This window comes from Cavia porcellus, unplaced genomic scaffold (assembly GCF_034190915.1).
Source record: "Cavia porcellus strain 051 isolate PalLab524CR breed Dunkin Hartley unplaced genomic scaffold, mCavPor4.1 scaffold_22, whole genome shotgun sequence".
NCBI classification, from domain to species: Eukaryota; Metazoa; Chordata; class Mammalia; order Rodentia; family Caviidae; genus Cavia; species Cavia porcellus.
The window spans coordinates 19,195,005-19,214,635 of NW_026947505.1; the positions used below are offsets into that span (position 1 = coordinate 19,195,005).

Sequence of the window (19,631 nt, forward strand, 5' to 3'; positions counted from 1 at the left end):
AGCCTCCTTTCTTACCACCCATCATTCCCAAGAGCTGGGCTGCTCCAAAGGAGAAGGCAGGGGGCGGGGGGGAGGGGGGGTGCTCATTAATCCATTGTGGAGACAAGGTACCACAGAGGTGGGAAAGCCTGGTTCTGCCTTTGTGTTTTAATCTCTAGAGAAATAGAAAGTTCCAGATTAACTCTTGTTCCATGGAGGAGAGTAAGAGGGAGATGTTAAGGTCTGTTATGTCAGGAAAACTTTCTGTGGCACTGTTAAAAGGCTTCATGATACATTTTTCTCTTCTCATGAATCTACACTTAATACTTAGAGTAGCATCAGTATTTTTCACAAATTCCTTGGCAAAAAGAATTTTAAAGCTGGCCTGGCTCCCACCCGCAGAGCCTGGTAATCCCTTCTCAAAGTCAATAGAGATTGCTTTCAGGAAATCAGAATCGCTTTGGACCTTTATGAGAATGTGAACATCTCTCTTGCAGCTTCGTATGGAGGTCACAATTAAGTAACAGAGATGTACAAATGATCTTTTAACTTACTGTTCATCCTTCAGTACTTTATTTTGTTTAATTTGAAAACAAATGCTTAAGGGAAAATTATGAGTTATTTGGCTTTACCAACATATAGCTCTCTTCATGATGGAGTTGTAAATGCTTCTTGAAAACAGATAGCTTCTGTTTTGGAAGAACCCACTGTTTGTGTGTGAGAACCAATGGGCAAATGTAGAAAGGGCTGAGAGAACAAAGCAAGAGATAGACAGATCAAGGATTGCATAAAATACAGTTTATTAGAGATTTATGGACAGAAGTATGGCTGTGTGGAAACAACACAGGAAGACCCCATACCTCAGGGGAAGAGGAATTGGTTCTTGTGCTACTAGATAAATATGGCCTATCCTCAACCAGAATGTATTTGGCTTCTTGAAAACTTTTTACCTGTCCAGCGTGGGTTAGAAAACAGTGCAGATATAGAGGCCAGACTCTCTCAATGACTTTGTATGCCCAGGAGAGTTTAGGACATGAGCCATGGACACATGGTAGACAAAATGGCAGCTACAACCAAGATGGCCGTAGTCAGTCAAGCTGGGGCCCTGCAGCCTCCATTAAGTTCACAGGCTTTGATGCCTCTTCTAACCTGTTGTGTTTCCAAAGGCAAATGCTGACTAAATGAAGTCCTTAAGAAGCTAAGTGTGGGCCCAGACTATGTTTTGTTTTCTACTTTCCACACAGTGTTAAAAAATAATAGTTATTCTTGTCACTTCTTCCTTGTGCTTCTAATTTCTCAAACCTGTTCTTGTAGCAAGAGGTAAAGAGTTATCCACATTGAGAAACGTTTAACTCTTCGCAGCTAAATTAAAAGGGAAGAACACATAAAATATACCACGACTGTGACACAATGTTTGGATGATGTCTCTAACACTAACATTGACCTCTGTAGTCATCTAAGATCCCAGCAGGGGAATATAAAAGTTTACTTTCAGTATGAGTCTATAGCTCTCAGGTAAAATTTATATTTATATTAGGTTCGGATTTATATTAGCTGCATTCTCTCTGATGGTTTAAGAAGCAAACAGAATTCTATACTACTTGTCCTTGACAAAGTGAAAATAGATACCTACATCTTCAGAAAATACTGGATATTTTCCTGAAAGTTTTTGTTTTAGATTTAAAAAAAAAAAATTCTGAGTAGGCAAATCAGAAAACAAAACAAAAAAATTTCTTAATAGCATAATTCTCTAACAAAAACACTTACTAGTATCAGAATTGTGTGTAACTGCCATTGTGCGATAGGGGCCCGTCCACATTCTGAACTCTAGGGAACATGCAGGGTCCGTAAGATGATCAACAGACGAAGCCAGCACTCTCCACAGTGTAACCCTGTGTAACCCCATTTTATGACCCCAGAATGATCTTCATAATAATTGTAGTTTGTGAAACAGAAACGATAACTATACGCTGACTATTTTTCTTTCATTTTTTACTCCATCAGGAAACTAAAACCCAGTGTGTACGAATTGCTACAAAAGGTAAGTGACTTACTTTAAAAAAACACAAAACCTCCATTTATCCCTTCTCTAAAATGAAAGGGCTTTGTTCTCTCCCTTGAGCTAATTAAATGTGGCATTTCTATCACAGAATATTTGTAGTAGCGCTTAGCAAACCTTAGAGACAAGTTCTCTGACTCACGTGAGCATATTTAATGCATATAATGGGGTCTTCCATCCCATCCTTTAAACTTGACTGAAGGAATCTTATTAGAGGGTAAGAAAGATTTAGAAAGGGCTTATTTCTGCTATCTATTTCCTGAGAGGTCTTGTGTTGCTGATCAATTAGTGTGTTAAGAAAAACTAAGCAGTAGCAGCTCTAAGTAACAAGGTCCTTGTTTAAAAACCTGTTACTGTCTGCCATAGACAATCAAATGCAGAAAGAACGAAACTGGTTTTGCCTGACTCCATGTCTCCCCTACAAGTACCTTCCAGTAGAACACAGTTTGCTTTTCTTTTTTCGTTCATTAATGCCAGGAAATCATATCTGTGATGGGTAATAACCGGGGCAGTTCCCACTGACCATGCCTTGTATGACTTGACTGCCCAGTTAATTTGAGAAGAGACATTAGCAACTTTGAATGAGTAGTGAGAGTTTGGAGTGCTGGGAAATCTTCCACATTCCTGTTTATAGTCCATCAGGTGAGAGTTATTTGATTGTTCCCACAAAGGAGAGATCACTCCTTTGTATGTTCTAGCAAGAAAAATCAAAACAGGCTGTCTACAAGCAGGCAGAGCCTCCTCAGAGCGCTGGTCCTCAGGGTGGTTTGTTGGCTTTATTAGTATAGACTCACACTTATGAGCAGTAGTTGATTCATTGGGGATGAAAATAAATAGCCACGTTCTGTGTGTGCTGGCATCTTTCCTTTCATCATTGCCCTCCATCTATTACTCACTCTTCTCAATTAGCATTTGTACTTCACTCTTGATTTGTAAAGGCCAGGAAGACGCTTTCCCTGCCCAGGAGAATAATATGGAAGCTTCACAGAAGAAAAACAAATACTTGCTTGATTCCAGTGTTAAGCTTTATGATAGCTTTAAAAAATCAAGCAAGACTTTGTGAAAGAAAGAACATGCATACAGAGGCATGTAATGTATGAATATTTATTTAATTTTAAAAATTTAGACATAGATCAGGAGTTAAATTTGAAGTTTCTGATGCTAATGACAGAAAGCATTGAGGTGTGTATCAACTCGACTTTCCAGATTTCAAGCAGAGCCAGATAGGCAAAATGGTCTCACATCAGCCCCTGAGAAAGTTCTTTAGTTATGCTAATGCTGCATTTTTATAAATGAGAAAGGAAAGCTGTATGTGATTTTTTAACTTTTTAAATTTTCACGCTTATATGCTTTTGCCTCAATCCTCTGTGTCATTTTTGTCCTTCTCTGAATACAAATATAGCATGCTGGTAAATACATGATATTTAGACTTCAGAAAGGTAAGAGATTACGGAAATGAATTTTACCATGAGGAATAAAACACTGGCCAGAAACTCAGGGTGGTAAGAAAGAATCCATTTATTTCTTCTCGAACTGTTGACTTAGCTCTGTTGTATATCTTGATGTCAGGTTAACAAGGTGCTGAGGTAAGAGAAAGGAATTTGGCCATAGACTACCTAGATGCCAGTCGTGATTGTTGCTATTCAGTAGTTCTTTAGCCTTGGGCACATTGTGAAAGCTCTCATTCTGAAATAAGAATAGTAGAGCACTCATCTCATTTTTATGGTAAGGATTAAACTGCATAGCAGTCTTGTCTTATCTAAACTCCTTCATTCCGTCTGTGGTCAATCGTGACCTGAAAATATGGGATGGGAATTCACAGGAATAAACAGCTTCTAAGTTTTAAGTTACATGCCATTCTGCAGAGCATGATAAAATCTCTCACACCGTCTTGTTGCATCTTGCCTGGGACCTGAATCATCCCTTTGTCTGCGGAGCCATGGTGAATACACTGCCCACACATTAGCCACTCCGTAACCACTGTAGTTATCAGATCAACTGCAGGGATGACGGTCCCAAATTAAAAGAATGATAAGGCTGGGAATGTTATTACAATGTGGTGTTTTAATTGATTTATTTTATTATAATTGTTATTAAGTCCTTAGTGCACCTAATTTATAAATTAAATTTTATCATGGGTATGTATAAGAAAAAGCATGGCACTGTATGCATAGAAGTTGAAGCTATCTGTGCTTTCATCTACTCAGGGTTTTGAAACGCAGTTCCCAGAGCTGAGGAAATCTGCTGAATGTGTCTAGCATGATGGAAATGTCATGCGCATGTTGTCTGTGGCCCTTCCTTCGTGTTTATAATAGCTTTCTCTTACTTCAGAACATAGGTGATGCTATGCAGTTATGAAGAAATATGTATAAGTACTGAAGTAAAATAAAAGCTAAAATACTAAAACTAAATACAACACTAAAGAAATACGAGATACTAAAGTAAATAGAAATTTTTTGGAGGACAAGCTAAGATTTGTTTTTTTTAATGTTTAGACCTTGCAATAATATTTTTCCAGTCCTAAACACTAACATTTTTCTACCTGTGAAAAACCACATTTCTTAAGTAATATCAGCTTGTTTTCTGCAAACAATGTTTTAAGCTGACACTCTGTAAGTTGGGCTATTTTAAACTTATTATTCATATTTTAAGCTTAAAATGAGAACTGATTCAGGTAGGTCTCATGCTATAATTTAATAACCTGGTACCGGGGTGCGCCCAAGGAACATTTGCAAGCTGAGAGTCCAATTAACTGTAACAAATATTTGTTAAATCAGTAATTGAATTTAAACTAAATGCAAGGTAGACACTTCAGCTTTAGTATTTGATCAAACAACTTACAATAATCTGCAGTTCTGAAAACTGTCAGAGTAGTTTATACACGAGTTAAAATAAATTTAGTATACAGCTAAAGACGTATTTTATTGTTTCTTTAAATGTGCATTTAAATTGCTATATATACTTCACTTTGTAATATAGAATATTTTCCCAAAGCTGTCACCTTGTTTTTCTACATGGGACATAGTTAATTAGAATCATAATTTATAAACTAAACTGTATTACTTTAATCCTAGCCTATCTCTGATTTAGATTTATTCAGTTGAATTTGCTCTTCCTAAGTTCTGTGACAAAGAATGATTTCTTATTCGTAAATTAGCCAAAATTCTGTCTTCAGCTTCGTCACTGTAATTCTTATGACTGTATGTATTGTATGGTTTTGGCTCTCTTGGTAGTCGCATTTCATGGGAAGGACTTGCTCTAGTGATTTAATTGGAATTAAACCTGATTTGTTGGAGCAGTGGGTCCAAGGAAAATCTAGTTTTTACCTCTTAATACTTCTTTTCTCATTGTAACTACTATGGTAAAAGATTACAATTCTTTTAAATGTCATGGGACTGATCATAACTCACCAATGCAAGAATATATTATATTTGGTAATGAGAAACTCTTTGAGTTTATTAGCTATATTTACAATTGACAATCAAAGTAAAAATAAGAACTTTAGATTATCTTTGTTTTTCTCAGCATAAGACCAGCACTACAAATCTTTCAGGATAATACTCGTTTGTTTGTTTTTTTTACAATAATTTTCTTTTCCTTGCAATTTGAATTATTCTTAAAATTTGAACCAGTTCTCTCATCACTACTCCATACTTGGATGTTTTGTGTCTTGTGATTTCTTTTAAGTCACCTCAAAAAGACGATAGGGCCATTTGTTAGTAGGAAACTTTCTCCATCATGCTTCCAAAGAAATATCCTCCTCAGAGAAACATGGACCCCTGAGGGGTACAGACCTCCAAAGAGTTCAGCTCACTCTTCCCTCACTGCCTGAATCTAGGCAGAAGTTCAGTAGTTCTTTCATTTATAATTAGCTTAAAATACCCTTTCCATATAGGATACTATGATTCTGATTATTTTGGACAGAATGATGGTAAGTGTAAGGAGACAGGAATAAATAGGAAAGGTAAACTAACTTGTTTACCTAATAAGTAAGAAAATACAGTGCAATAATCAAGAAAGAGAATTACGAGGTCTCATTGTTGATCCCTGGAACCCATTTCCTGAGCAGACGTGGAGTCCACAGAGAGCTAGGGAAAGAGTTTCCGCTAGCCAGTATTGGATTCTGTTCACAGCCGCTCATAGTTTGGGTATTAATGGCTAAGGACAGCACACACATTTGTACGTTGTGGAAATGAAGTTGTTTCACGAGAAGGCCTTGACTGGCTGCCAGCTCTTTGTTGCAAAGCTGGCTGGAGGTATTTCACACCGCTGCCTGATTCTGCGGGAAAGGAGGGCTTGTGGGGTGCCTGGTCACTCTGTCACTGTGTACTGTGCACTGAGACAGAATGCCTCACATTAATTATAATACTATGTTCAAACACCTAGCGAAAACTGGAAAATTAATACATTGATAACCCTAAGAGATTTAACAGATAATGCACTTCAAATCCATTAACATGGGTGGTTATATTGTTAATATTCAGAAACCAATAGCTTACCAGGAAGGAACAAATAAAACAGTAATTTTTGAATAAGCAGTGCATGTGATAAAAGCCAGAGTGATAATCTAGCTGATGGGAGAAAGTAGTTCTACACTGAAAATAATAAAATATTTGTGAGCAAAATAAAGTAAGTCTTATATAAATAGATGTAACAGATTTATGGATTAGACTACTTAGCATTGGTAAATGTCAGTTCTCCCATTGTAAGCTGTAAATTTAAAGCAACCAGAATTTCTATTTATTCTTTTTAAATTTGACAGTCTGAGTCTAACATGGATACACCAAGGGGAACAAAATTAAGGCAATCTTGAAGAAATATAACTTAGGTATTATTAAAGCCATTTAAAATATAATTAAAACAGTGTATTCTTAGCACAAGAATAGGTGACCTACTCAAGGAAGAGAAAATTCAGAAATAGACTGACACAGATGTGGTTACCTTATTTTTGAAAAACATGAAACTCTAGAAAATGTGAAGTTATGAGTTCAATTCCCAGTACCAGAGGGTAAAAAAAAAAAAAAAAGAAGAGGGAAAAGATTGTCTCTTAAATAAATGTTCCATTTTTCAATGTCTACATGGAAAATACGTTGTGATCTTTGGCTTATTTTGACCTATGCCTTACTGTATTAAAAACTATGGGGCTAAAAGTAAAAGGTAAATCTGTAGGTTTTACAAGATAGCAAAGAATAGGTAAATGTTTTAGTCACCTTTTCTATTGCTGGAACAAAAAACTTTAAATCATAATTTAAAGAAGAAAAAGTTCATTTTGGTTCACAGGTGCAAAGGTTTCAGTGCGGGTGTCAGCTGGTTCCAGGGCAGCATCGTCATGGTGGGAGGGTGTGGCAAAGAAAAACTGTTCCACTCCTGGCAACTGAAAAGCAGAGAACAGAAGGAGAGCTAGATCAAGAAAAGCTCCTGGGGACAAGAATCCACCCTTCCAGGTCACACCCCATGACCCAGCTCCTCCAACCAGACCCCATCTCCTAACAGCAGTCAACTAAGACCTCATCATTCATTGGTTAGCGTGCTGCCCCTAGATCCAATCACCTTTCCATTGTCTCTCATCCGAGCACACGAGCCTTTGAGACCCATTTTAGATTCATGGTGGCAAAGCTATGACACAGGCATTATTGTGTTTTTTCTTTTAGGAAGAAGATATTAATGAATGAGATTATTTTTTCTAAACTAAAATCTCAGTATTAAGGTTTAACTGCAATGTGGTCACTCTGCAATGAATAAATGGGTTCGGGGTTGCTCTTTGGCACTTAGTCTCTAAAAATTTCTCCATCACTGGAGCAGTAAATCTGTAACAGCTTTGATCTAATAGGAGATAAATGATTCCTTAATAGGAGATAAAGCTGCATCATTCATAAAAATAAATTATATGTAAGACCACTTTTGCATCAAAATACACCAATATGAGGTTCATTAGAAATAAAAGACAGTTTCAGTGAATGTATCCAAAAAGGACTTGTTTCTAACACTTAAAAAGTGCTACAAATCTAGAAGAGACATCTATTCAAAAGTGGACAAATAACTACAATAGACATTTAACACACAATGGTATTCAATTGAGCCATAAATCTATAAAAAGGTACTGAACATCAAAACACAAACTTTGATTCTTTATACCAATAGGAAGTTGCTAAAAATAGAAAGTGTATAAAATATAAAATAATAATATGGAAATGGAGCAACTGGAACTCTTACACCATCCTGCCAATGAAAGTAAACCTTCAAAAACGGTCTAGCAGTTCATGCTAAAGACAAAACAAACCTTGATTCAGCATTTCCAATCCAGACAATAGCGCTGAAAGAACTTTGTATGTGGATACACCCAAAAGCTGCACTGCGAAGCCCAGAGCTCTTAACAGCGCTATCTGTAAAGCACACACTAGAAACAATCCAACCACAGTTTGTAATAGGCTGGTTCAATCAATCGGTTATATTTGCTCAGTGCAGTACTCTAAAGTAAAGAATGTAAACAATTACACAGAAATATAAAAGGTATTATTCAAGTGACAGAAGTTAAACATGAAAGAAAGTGCACTTCATTATTCAGTTATCCAAGGGGGAAAAAGTATCTAATGAAAGTGGAAAACAACCTGCATTATCTATTTTGATGTTACATTGCCCATCTAGATACTATAGGATCTGGATATATTTCTCTATCATGTTCCCCAGGGTTGACTCCAGTGTTCACAACTCATGAGTGATTCATGTGGCTGTGATTTATTACACTGGAAACACACAAGAGAAAATCAATCAAGGAAAAAGTCACATAGACCAAATCCTGAGGGCACCAGAAACAAGCTTCCAAGGGACTTCTCCCTGTGGGACAGAGAACATGATTGATCTTTCTAGAATTGAGACTGGATGGCACATATGAAATGTGTATAGAAAGCCAGATAATGATTCAAAGCTGAGGGTTTTTATTGGGTGCCTCTCACAGAGCCTCCTTCCACCTAGCATGGTATGAAGAGTCCATGCTTGCAGAAGAAAAGCAGGTTTTCAACATAAACTACCATGTTTGAACAGTTTAAACACAGCAAGCGATTCTTACCCATTCTGGAAGGATGGGGTTCCTCCCCAACCCAAGTTGCCTGATGCCACCCAAGGAACATCTTATAAGTAAGCCTGTTGTTTAAAGAAGAATATTGCTAGGCCTACTGTTCTCATGCATGTCAGCACAAGATCTACACTGAGTTGCCCCAGAGATTCTTTTAAAAAAATATTTGAAGAAACTAGAGAATCTCAAATGTTATCGATACAATTAAGGAAATAGAGAATGAGATCTATGAAAAATAGTTATAAAGTTTATCTTTATTGATGCTAAGGGAGATGGAAGACCTCCAATTGATGAAGCGTGATGGTTCAAGATCCAGTCACCCAAGAGCTGAGCCTGCCCTAATTGTGGGCTTGCTTAAAACATTCTGAAAAGGATTTCCTGAAATATTTTGTAGAACCTTCTAAGAAATAATTGTTCATTTAATATTTTCCTGTAAGACTATGTACTTTCTGATACTTCACTACTTATTCTCTATAGAATCATGAAGCAATTACGTTTTCCCCATTACTTATGCTTATTTTTACTGTTTTCCTATATCCAATATATATACAGTTAAGGTTTTCAAACTCTTACCTAAAAGGATAAATATGACTGAGGATGTTTCAAATATAGGAAGAGAAAAACAACAAAAAGACTTAAAATAATAAAAATAAATGATAATTTGTACTTTATCGTGGTTAGAAATAGCATTGAATCAAAGGTTAAGGAAGTAAAGTGTTATTGCTTGTATGTAGATGTCCCCCCTAAGTCTGATGCTCTTGTAGGTGGGGCTTTCAGGAAGCGACTGGATCCCTGAGAGTGTGCTACTCATCACGGGATTAGTCCATTAATGGGTTGAGAGTTCGGTGTGACAGTGGGAGGTGAAGCCTGATGGGAAGAGGTGGGTCAGAGTTGGCAGGGCCTGGAAGGGGCTATCTCCGTCCCTCCTCCCTTGATCTCTCTTCTGTTCTCACCAACATGCCATGGACTCGTCCTCCTCCTCCTCCCCCTCTGCTGTGCCCCACTGCCTTGGAACCAGCTGCTGTGCACTGAAAATTCTATGAACTGTGAGCCAAAATAAACTTTACCTTCATTAACTTGAGAGTGTCAGGTACTGTGTCTCAGCATCAAAGAAAGTAATTGTGGCATTCAAGAACAATAAACAGTGGGGACGTTCTTTCTTCTCATAAACTTTTATCTGAGGACCTTTCTGTGTATGTACTTCTCTCCAGATCAGGCTGGCCCAGAGCTGCAAACTGGGGGTAAGGGAGGAAATGAAAAGCTGAAGTTCACAGAAGCACATGCTAGTCACCCCCAAATTGTATTTAACTCAGAAAGGGCATCAAACTAATTCAAGAAAAAGAAAAACAAATTAAAGAAAAGCCACCCATTCTACCTTGCCTATGTTTACCTACCTCAGAACTAATTTTGGGATAAAAAGTCCTATTTCATTATTAATGTACACTGCAAGGAAAAGAGCTAAAGGGGTTGGGAATATAGTACACAATGAGAACAAGCTGAATGCAGAGGTCATGCATACATAGAAAAGGTATGGGAGAAAACATAGAAGAAGCCTAGTAAAGAGACTCTTGCCATCCAAGTAAATGAATGTACATAACTGGATAGAAAAAACAATGCTTCCCAATTTCCCAGGCATTACTTTAGTTTTAAGTCACATCATCTCTAAATTATAAAGCTGAAACCAATCATCTCAGGGTCAGTGTATTTTTATTAGTTATAGATCATTTTCAGTTAAAATCTTTCTGTTAAGGTTTCTTATTGTTCTAACATTCTCATTTTTTGATAAGCCCTTAAAGCGTGCTGTTACACATTTGCTTTAAAGAGTGGATTCCATTGCTCTGTGTTAAGAGAAACATTGCAACTTTGGTATCCACTAAAGATAACAATCAAGTGAGATCTTTGAATTAATTTTTTAAAATTGAAAATAACAAAAAACCTATCAGTTACACGAAAATAGAAATATGGATGCAATAGGGTTTCTGACTTTAATTTTAGTTATTTCATGACACATTAAAATCAAGCAATTCAAAGATTTAATTTGGTTGAAGATTACAATAATTGTATAGTCAAAGCAACACCTTGTATGGAATTGTAGGATCAGGGAAGTTAAATGTCTCTCTGCAATGTCATTTTCTAGGCTGGTGGCATATGGCAAAGCAGGATTACAAAGTAGTCCTCCTGTCCTAAATCCATGGTTCCTTCTTCTCTCCCTGATAAGTGTCAGGCATAGGAAAACCTTTGGTGGCAAAGATGGGAAACCAAGCATGAACAGTTCTGGTCCCCTAGGAGCTTTTGCTACTCAAAGTTACATGTCATCTTTCAACAAAATGTAATGGAAAATGTTCCGTTCAGAAGAAAAATGTCATTGTGATCTGATGGTACAGCCGTTATCCCAGTATTCTAGAGGCTGAGGCAGGAGAATCACCAGTGACTGCAAGCAGCCTGGGCTATGCAGTAAGTTCAAGGTCAGCCTGACCTACATAGTGAGACTTTGTATGAAAAGAAAAAGAAAAAGTTGCTGGGCAGGCAGGAAGTGAGCAGTGTTTACACTTCTAGTGCAAACAGTGTTAGCCTTGGATCCACACCCTCCCTCTGGTGTTTATTATCTGTAAAAAGGCCTTGGTTGAGTCACTTTTGCTCTCTGTGAAGAGGTTTTCTTGCATGTTTAATGGAAATTGGCTGAAAGTAATGAATTTGTGGGGCTAATATACCCGTAACAATAGATACGAACTTTCTAATAAAGTCCCTGACGTGAAATATTTTCAGAACCTACTACAATTCTTTTTGCCATCATTGCCATTGTTAATATCCTTCATAATAGTGGGTAAGAAGCCAAGAAGGATATTACAGAGGAAGTAAGATATTAAATCGAACTTTTAAGGTGGAGATTATTTTTGTCAATTGGAAATGAACAGCGAGGTGATTCGAGATGGAAGTCACTAGGTAAGACTACAACTATGGGACTGGAAAATATATCTCACATCTAAAAAATCATAGTCGAGGAGGAGTTTGTGTTCACTCATACCAAATGCAGAAAAAAAAGCAGAAAATTCATGTTTGCATTGACAGAGCCTTGAATTTCAGCTGTGTTGTAAAGGCAATCAGCAAGCATTAAACCTTTCTGAAGAGGCAGTTTGATCCTAGCTGTCGTGTTTTGGGAATAAAAATCTGTCTAAAAGTTTCTATGTTAGATTGTTGTATAAGAAAGAAGATACTAAAAGGCTAGTGTGGCTCTTCCTTTTCTTCTCTCTCCGTCTTCAACAATTCCTCCTAAAAAATTTTTGAGGTGGAGCAGAGTGAGGTGGGGCCCACAGAAGCAGAAAGGGGAGAAAGAGGAGCCTGAGTGGTGGGGGAGATAGAGCCACCCCAGAGGAGCGTCCCTTCTGGGTTCATGTGGAGAGTAGAGCTCAAGGGGCAAGTGTCACAGCAGAGATGGATTCCTGGGGTTTCGGGGCCCAAGCAGGGTAAGCTAGAGACTGCAGAATCTTTAGCTGAGCACTGGATAGAAGGGTGTTCACATGGGGCATCAGCCTGGGGCTGGGAGTGAGACCCAACCATGGTGTAAAGTGTGGGGTGAGGGAGAGAACTCAAATTGCAGAGGAGGGTGACAAGGTGGGGTGGCAGCTCATGCTGCGAGTGGGGCCTTCCTGCATGGCAGAACTTTGGCTGTGGCAGGGTGCCTGAGTCTGTGCACAATGACAGGCACAGCTGCACAGGAGAGGGGATGGCAGCAGAGAAGGCAGAGGTGACACACGGGCAGGAGAAAGAAACAGATGAGCACACGTGTCTGTATCATGTAGATCCCTGGCAGGGCTGTGAGGTACTACTCTGATGTCGGCAAAACTGTTAACACACACAGGTCCAATAAAGGCAACTGTAGCTTCTGGAAGAAATGGCTGATTCCACAGCAGGAGTAGGGAGTGGACAAATGAAACTAGAACTTTATTTGTCAGCACAGTGAGATAACAGTGTCCTATAATATACATGCTCAGTCTAGGTAGACTCAAGTCTTGCTGTGTTAGATTGTTGATATTGGTGTGTGCTATACTTTTTACATATAATTTATGCCATTGTCCTAATTCAATATTATATGCATATACATAATTATTTGTAAAATAGCAGGTAAGAATCTCATGGTGTGATGTCATAAAGAACTTACACTATGTGCCTTTATTTTTTAAGACAATTTTTAATGAGCATTTTATGATTATATTTAAATGAGTTCCAATTTATGCAAATATTATATAAATTAATAAAATTTGCTCAAATGATTTTCATACATCGTTCTCTGGAAGTATGCATTACACTCAACTAAGAGATTCATTTCAATGGAATTTTATCTTCTTCAGTAATATTTAATATATTTTGTCATTTAAATTTTCCCCAACATGTAAGAACCATTTGTAATATATTCTGTCATTTACATTTTTCCCAACTTAAAAAATCATTTATTCTCAGGCATTTATATAAAATTATTTACAAAGTAAAGCAAAAAAATAAAACCACTGTAAGAATCAATATACTAGATAACTTACTAGAATAAGGCTAAGAAAGAAACTTTTAGTCCAAGCATACATTTTAAACATGCATTACTATATTAAGGAAAAAAATCAGTATTAAAAGAAGTACATGTAGAATGTGCACGGTCGTTCTCCCTGGTTCTCTCTGTTCCCTTTCCCTGCCTGTGTCCTAACTACTTGATAAAGAGAGGGGTCTGGAAAGCGTTTTCCTCTGAAGCTTCATTTTGGCCCGTGCTGTTTTGGTCCAGTCTTGCTTGGTGCCTTTCTGAGGCTGCAGATGGATGAAAATGGCTTTTCAAGTGACAGCCATTCAAAAATAACAAACAGGGCTCCAAAGGGAGCACTAAATCTGTCAGGAAGCTTCAAGAAGCCAGCAGAGCTCCTGGGGTGTGGGCTCCACTGTGATTGAATTTATTGCCACCTCCTTCACCTGGGGGTTTGCGCTGCAGGATGGCTGGACATCTGCTTCTGACTCAAGGCGCTCACAAAAGTCAGCGGTTAGGAACAGCCAGACATCTGAGGACAAGAGTACAGACATGGGGGTTTCTGACCCTCCTCTCTGACGTTGTCATGGGGAATCTTTGGAAATGGGAGTCCACTGTGAAAGGTTATCCAGTGGTTGAGAAGTGGGGCTGGGTGGATTTTCTTGGTCCCAGGGTGGACTGGCCATGAGGAAGCCACTCGTGCTCCTGAAATGTGTGGACCTGAGTCTCTCTCTGCCCCAGTGCCAGCCACTCCTGCTGGTCTTCATGCTGGACTCTCCTGCGAGGAGACCATTGTGTGCCTGTGTGTCCCTTCTATTGGATCCACACAGTGTCTTTTGCACAAGTTCATCTGATCTGAACTTTTATTTCTTCTGAATTCAGAAGGGAGGAAATTGCAGGAGGCTGAGCTGGTCATTGAGGGGAGTAACACTCACCCTGGGGAGTGAGGCGTGGCTGAGTAAACCCATTCTGGGCATGCAGGTACAACTTTAATAATGCTTGAGAAACTGGTTCAAGGTTTGAAACTCACCTCTGTGAGGTATCATATTTACCCTGCTCTCTCAAGTCACTGTATCTTTAAAATATAGAGAAAAAGTACTTAGAAATAAAAATCTGATAGGTTTTTCAACCTGTTTGCAAAATTAAACACTTTTGCTTTTGAAAAAACAGTGTAATAAAATGTGGTACTTCCCTAATGTATTAAAAGGTTGAGTGGTCGGATTTCTTATTACTCAGAAATATCACAGTGAAGCATCTGATGTCTATAAAGTTTATAGGGGTAAGGGTGACAATCTGCTTATATTTGTCTGTGTCTGGTATTTAATTAAAATATATTAATCCCTTTCAAATGGAGGGAGAAAAAACAAATACTGTTGTTATACAGAATATTCCTTAGTAGGATAATTTAGTACATTTTCAATACACTGAAGATATATCTATTTTTTCTTCTCCTATGGCATGTTTTATTGATGCAATTTCAAAACAATGTGAAGAGTTCATTTCCTTTACAAAGAACAAAAGATTACTAGCAATAGAAATGCTGTCTCTGCTTTTGCATTCCTTAATTGAAAGCATTTCATTTTTTTTTGCATTCCTTAATTGAAAGCATTTCATATTTTTAGAGTGGAGAAAATGTTGGAAGAAAAAATTTGCCAGAGCTCTTAATTTCCATTATTTCTTATATGAATTTTCACCCTTTATCATCATAAGGAAAACAGGCTTAGCAGGCAGTTAAATTTGTATCCTCACTCCCTTAACCCGTGTCATCATCGTAAACAGAGAAAGCAAACGATATGGTAGCCACTGACTTGGAGAAGCTTTATGATTTAGTTGATGACACTAAGACAAGCTATGAAAACAAACTCTAGAAAACACCTGAAAACAAACTCTAGAAATGTGCAAGTATGTGTATTCCACATTAGTATCCTATGCAGGTTACTAATGAAAGGACTGTGGAGTTTTGGAAAATAGCAGTAACTCCTATAAAGTCTCCGGGAGGTGATGACTTTTAACCAATTTTATGAAATCAGTTGAACTTTTGTCCTGTGAATGGCATAGGCAAAAACAAAAAGTGTGTAACAAATGGGTAACATGAGGATTTTCTTTGACCAGTTCATTCATTTACTAAATGAATCTTAAACACTATGTACGAGCCAGGCATGTGCTAGATGGTAGAGGAGAATAATGATCCAATCACCTTTGAAGGAAAAATAATTGTTTTTTTGAGACAGAGTCTTGCTATGTAGTCCAGGCTGGCCCTGAACTCACCATGAAGCCCAGGCTAATCTCTAACTCACAGCAGTCCTCCTGCCTCAGCCTCTTGAGTGCTGGAAATACAAGCGTGCACCCCAGCACTTGGCCAGAGTTAATTTTTTGTCAGGGAGATAGACATTGTATATCACAAATTAGGTAATCAAAGTAATTTCAAATTTTGTTAAGTCCAATGAAGAAAGTAGAACTGTACCATGTGATTTCAAGTAAGTTCCCTGAGTAAAAATAATTCTGGTAGCATTTTAGATAAATCCTCTCTTAATTGATATTGAGTCTAGACTTAAGTGAGTCTGTCAGTCTTGTCTGCCTGCCTATTTGTCTGTCTGTCTGTCTGCCTGTCTACCCAGCCATTCATTTGTGCCTCCATCTATCTCGTCACAAAAGCTGCCTGGAAATTTTACAAACAGAAAGAGCAGCAAATGTAAAGGGCTTCCAGCAAGAGACGCTGAGGGTCAGTGAAGATTGTGGTGGACCACAGCAGGACAATGTTGGTATTCTGCTGGAAGTGGAGCAGCCACTGAAGCCTTTAAGCAGGGACTCGTGACTTCCTCTGTGCTTTTAAAACTTACTCTTGATGCTCCAGGGAACAGATCATAATGTCAGTTTGTGTTAAGAGAGTATACGATGGCCAGGGGTGGTGGTGCATGACTGTAATCCCAGCACTTGGGAGGCTGAGGCGGGATGACGGCTGTGAGTTTGAGGCAAGCCTAAAATACATAGTGAGATTCTGTCTCAACAGAGAGAGATGCACAGAAAGAGAGAGAGACAGAGAAGCACATTACTTAAACAGGTATTGCAGCTGACCCTGGCGAGGATGAAGGCAGTGGAGAACGAGAGTGAAGTCCATAGGGCTCTTGGTAGACCAGGTGTAAGTTATGAAGGCATGTGACATTTGGGGTGACAGGGTTTTAGTTTGTTTAAGTAGTGGGTGAATTTCCATTTTGTTTGTTTGTGTGCTATTGTGGGAAAAGTTTGCTCTTTGAGGGCGAAGGAAGTTAATGTTGAAATTCATGCATCACTCCAGTACTGTTCACACAAGGTAAGGACTGAGAATGCAGGCTTCGACACAGGAGCCTGCTTCAGTTGCAGTCATTTCAAGGATCTCAAGAGCATGTGCTCTGCTTTTGTCATGACTGCTTAAAACTGAAAACGGTGCTTTCACAGAGATCCTTTTATGTATGGAATATTAACAGACGTCATCCCTTATACTGGCTGTATTTCCTTCCTGTCTGTCTCTTTCTCTTTCTCTATCTCTGTCTCTGCCTGTCTGCCTCTCTCTCTCTCTCTCTCTCTCTCTCTCTCTCTCTCTCTCTCTGTCTTCCCTTTGTTCCTTTCTCTCTCTTTTTTTAATGCTTTTGTGGTACTGGAAATTGAACCCAGAAACTTCCTAGGTTACCCAAAATCTGTACTGTTGAGCTACATCCCCAGCTCTTTTTAAATTTTATTTTTCAGCCAGTACCTCACTAAGCTGTGCAGGCTAACCTTGAAATTAAAATCCTCCTGCTCCCCAGGTGCTATGATTACAGGCATGTACCAGTATTCCCTGTGAAATCTAAGTACTTCTGGGTAGATGTAAAAGAGCAAAACACACACACAAAGATTTTTCTCCCTCTGTTCAAGTACACATTGAAATTGCAATGTAAGTTGCTAAAATGATTTATCATTGACACTTGTAAATACTGATAATGGGTAATCAAATAGACTATTAAAAGTAAGTAGTTCTTATAATAATCTTTCTATCACTCGGCTCCTGATTTCAAATATAGGATTCAATGCATGTTTTCACTGATTTGCTTTATAACGAAAATGAAAAAATATTAATCATATGTTTTAACCTTATAAACTTGTTAATAAAATACACACATTCTATTCAACATGCGTCTTTTACACAATATTTTTTATGCGAAAGAGTCTGGAGCCCCGAACCTAAACAGTGCCCCATTTCTGTGGATGAAAGATGTTCATTGTTTTGAGTGTTCACTACTGATTGGGTAGCAGAGGTTCTTAAACATGTGGAAATGTAGGACCAAGAATACAGGTCAGGAGTGCAGAACAGGCCTAATGGGTGCCAAGCCCTCAGTGTGATGGTTCCAACACCAGGAAGAAAAGGAAATGGGAACAGGAACCAGTGTCTGGTTATATCACCTAACTCCACACTGCCCGTCTAGAATCACTAGTTCAAGTATGATCTATGCTTACTTTCCATCTTTGTATCACTCAGGGTATGAATGAAGTATAATTATCAGAGACCCATGTGATCAAATGTCCATGTGATTGAAGAGTAATCTGAAGGTTATTGTTTAGTAGAGTGTATTCATACTGATAACATCAAGCTAAGGATGCCATTTGTTTTTTTGGGGGGGTTGGGATTTGTGATTTGTAGTTTCATTTAAATAATGTCAACAGCAAAGTTGAAATTTAATTTTATGTAATTTAACTCTAGGATCATAGCTTTAAGTAACTAAAGAGATTTTTAAAAAGTGTTTACAGCCCATGATTACCAAACTGGCAGAGCGCACTGTGAAAAGGTGGGCTCTTCCATAGTTCTGTTGAAAGACGACAAATGTGAAGCAGTTAAAATTTGCAGGGAATCAGATTCAGTTGAATGCAGAAATTATCTTTAATCTACATTCTTACCCCCAGTGCTAGATGTTTGTCACCTGGCATGGCAAAAACAACCTTGCAGTTGTGTTTAAGTTCAGGGTGTTGAAAGGAAAATTACCACAGGTTTTCCAGGTGGACTTAGGTCATTTAAGTCCTTGGAAAGAGGCTCAGGTCCAGAGCAAGGATGTGATTGGCAGACCAAAATTTGAAGTGACATCCTTCAAAGAGTGGCCACATGAGCTTAGGAGGGCGAGTTGCCTTCAGGAGCTGGAAAAGGCAAGGAGACAGATTTTTCCCTGAGTCTCCAGAGAAACAAAACCCTGCTGACATCTTTATTTTAGTCTCAGAGGACTTGTTTCGGACCTGGGACTGGCAAAACTGTGAGATAGTGAGTTTGTATTATTTTATCCCACAGATTAGTCTTAACCACGATGGGTCCAGTGCTGAGAGCTAATTTACACAGATTCAGGAATCAAGAATCAAGATCCTCCTCTCCTGTACCTTAAAAAAAGGCTGAAGTCAGTCTGGAGATGTATGGTACACAGGAGCTTGGAAGAATTTGAGGAACATTAATAGAAAAAAGCCCGGATTGTTTTCAAGGGACTGTGAGGAGAAATATGGATGTTAAAGTTGCTGCTTGAGAATCAGAAGAAAATCAGGAAAGCATTATGCAAAATAGGGAAAAGAGGACCTTTGCTACATGGAAGAAACTTGGCTAAAAGGTGTTCTGGAGTTATGTAGAAAGCCAAGCACAAAGCTGAATGAGGCTATAAGAACAAGAGATTGCTAAGCAGTGTTGGGAACACCCTCTGCTTCATCGGGGGTGGTCCACTTACCTCCTTGATTTGTATGTTTTACACACACATACACACACACACACACATATGTACACAATATGCATACTTGTAAATGTGGCACATATATATATATATACTCAAATGCACATGCATATTTACATATATGTGCACAATTTTAATCCTTTGAGATCACCACTTTTAGTTCTTTTGAGTTTGAAGAAGGCAAACTCGCAATTTTAATACTTGAAGTTTGAAGAAGATAAATGCTAAACCATGGCACAGTCTTTCTCCTTCTTAGCAATTAAAAACTGCTCTTGAGAGTGAATCCCTATATCAAAAGGATTA

General features: G+C 38.3%; 1 protein-coding gene across 15 annotated transcripts in view; it reads left to right on the forward strand.

Annotated features, from left to right (window-relative positions):
• Ptprk (protein tyrosine phosphatase receptor type K) overlaps positions 1 to 19,631 on the forward strand; it is a 498,623-nt gene that overhangs the window by 406,153 nt on the left and 72,839 nt on the right. For all 15 annotated transcript variants that reach the window (XM_063232882.1, XM_023564542.2, XM_063232877.1 and 12 more), the window contains exon 13: positions 1,984 to 2,020. In XM_063232882.1, the coding sequence (XP_063088952.1) occupies positions 1,984 to 2,020 (37 nt within the window). The remainder of the gene's footprint in view (positions 1 to 1,983; positions 2,021 to 19,631) is intronic.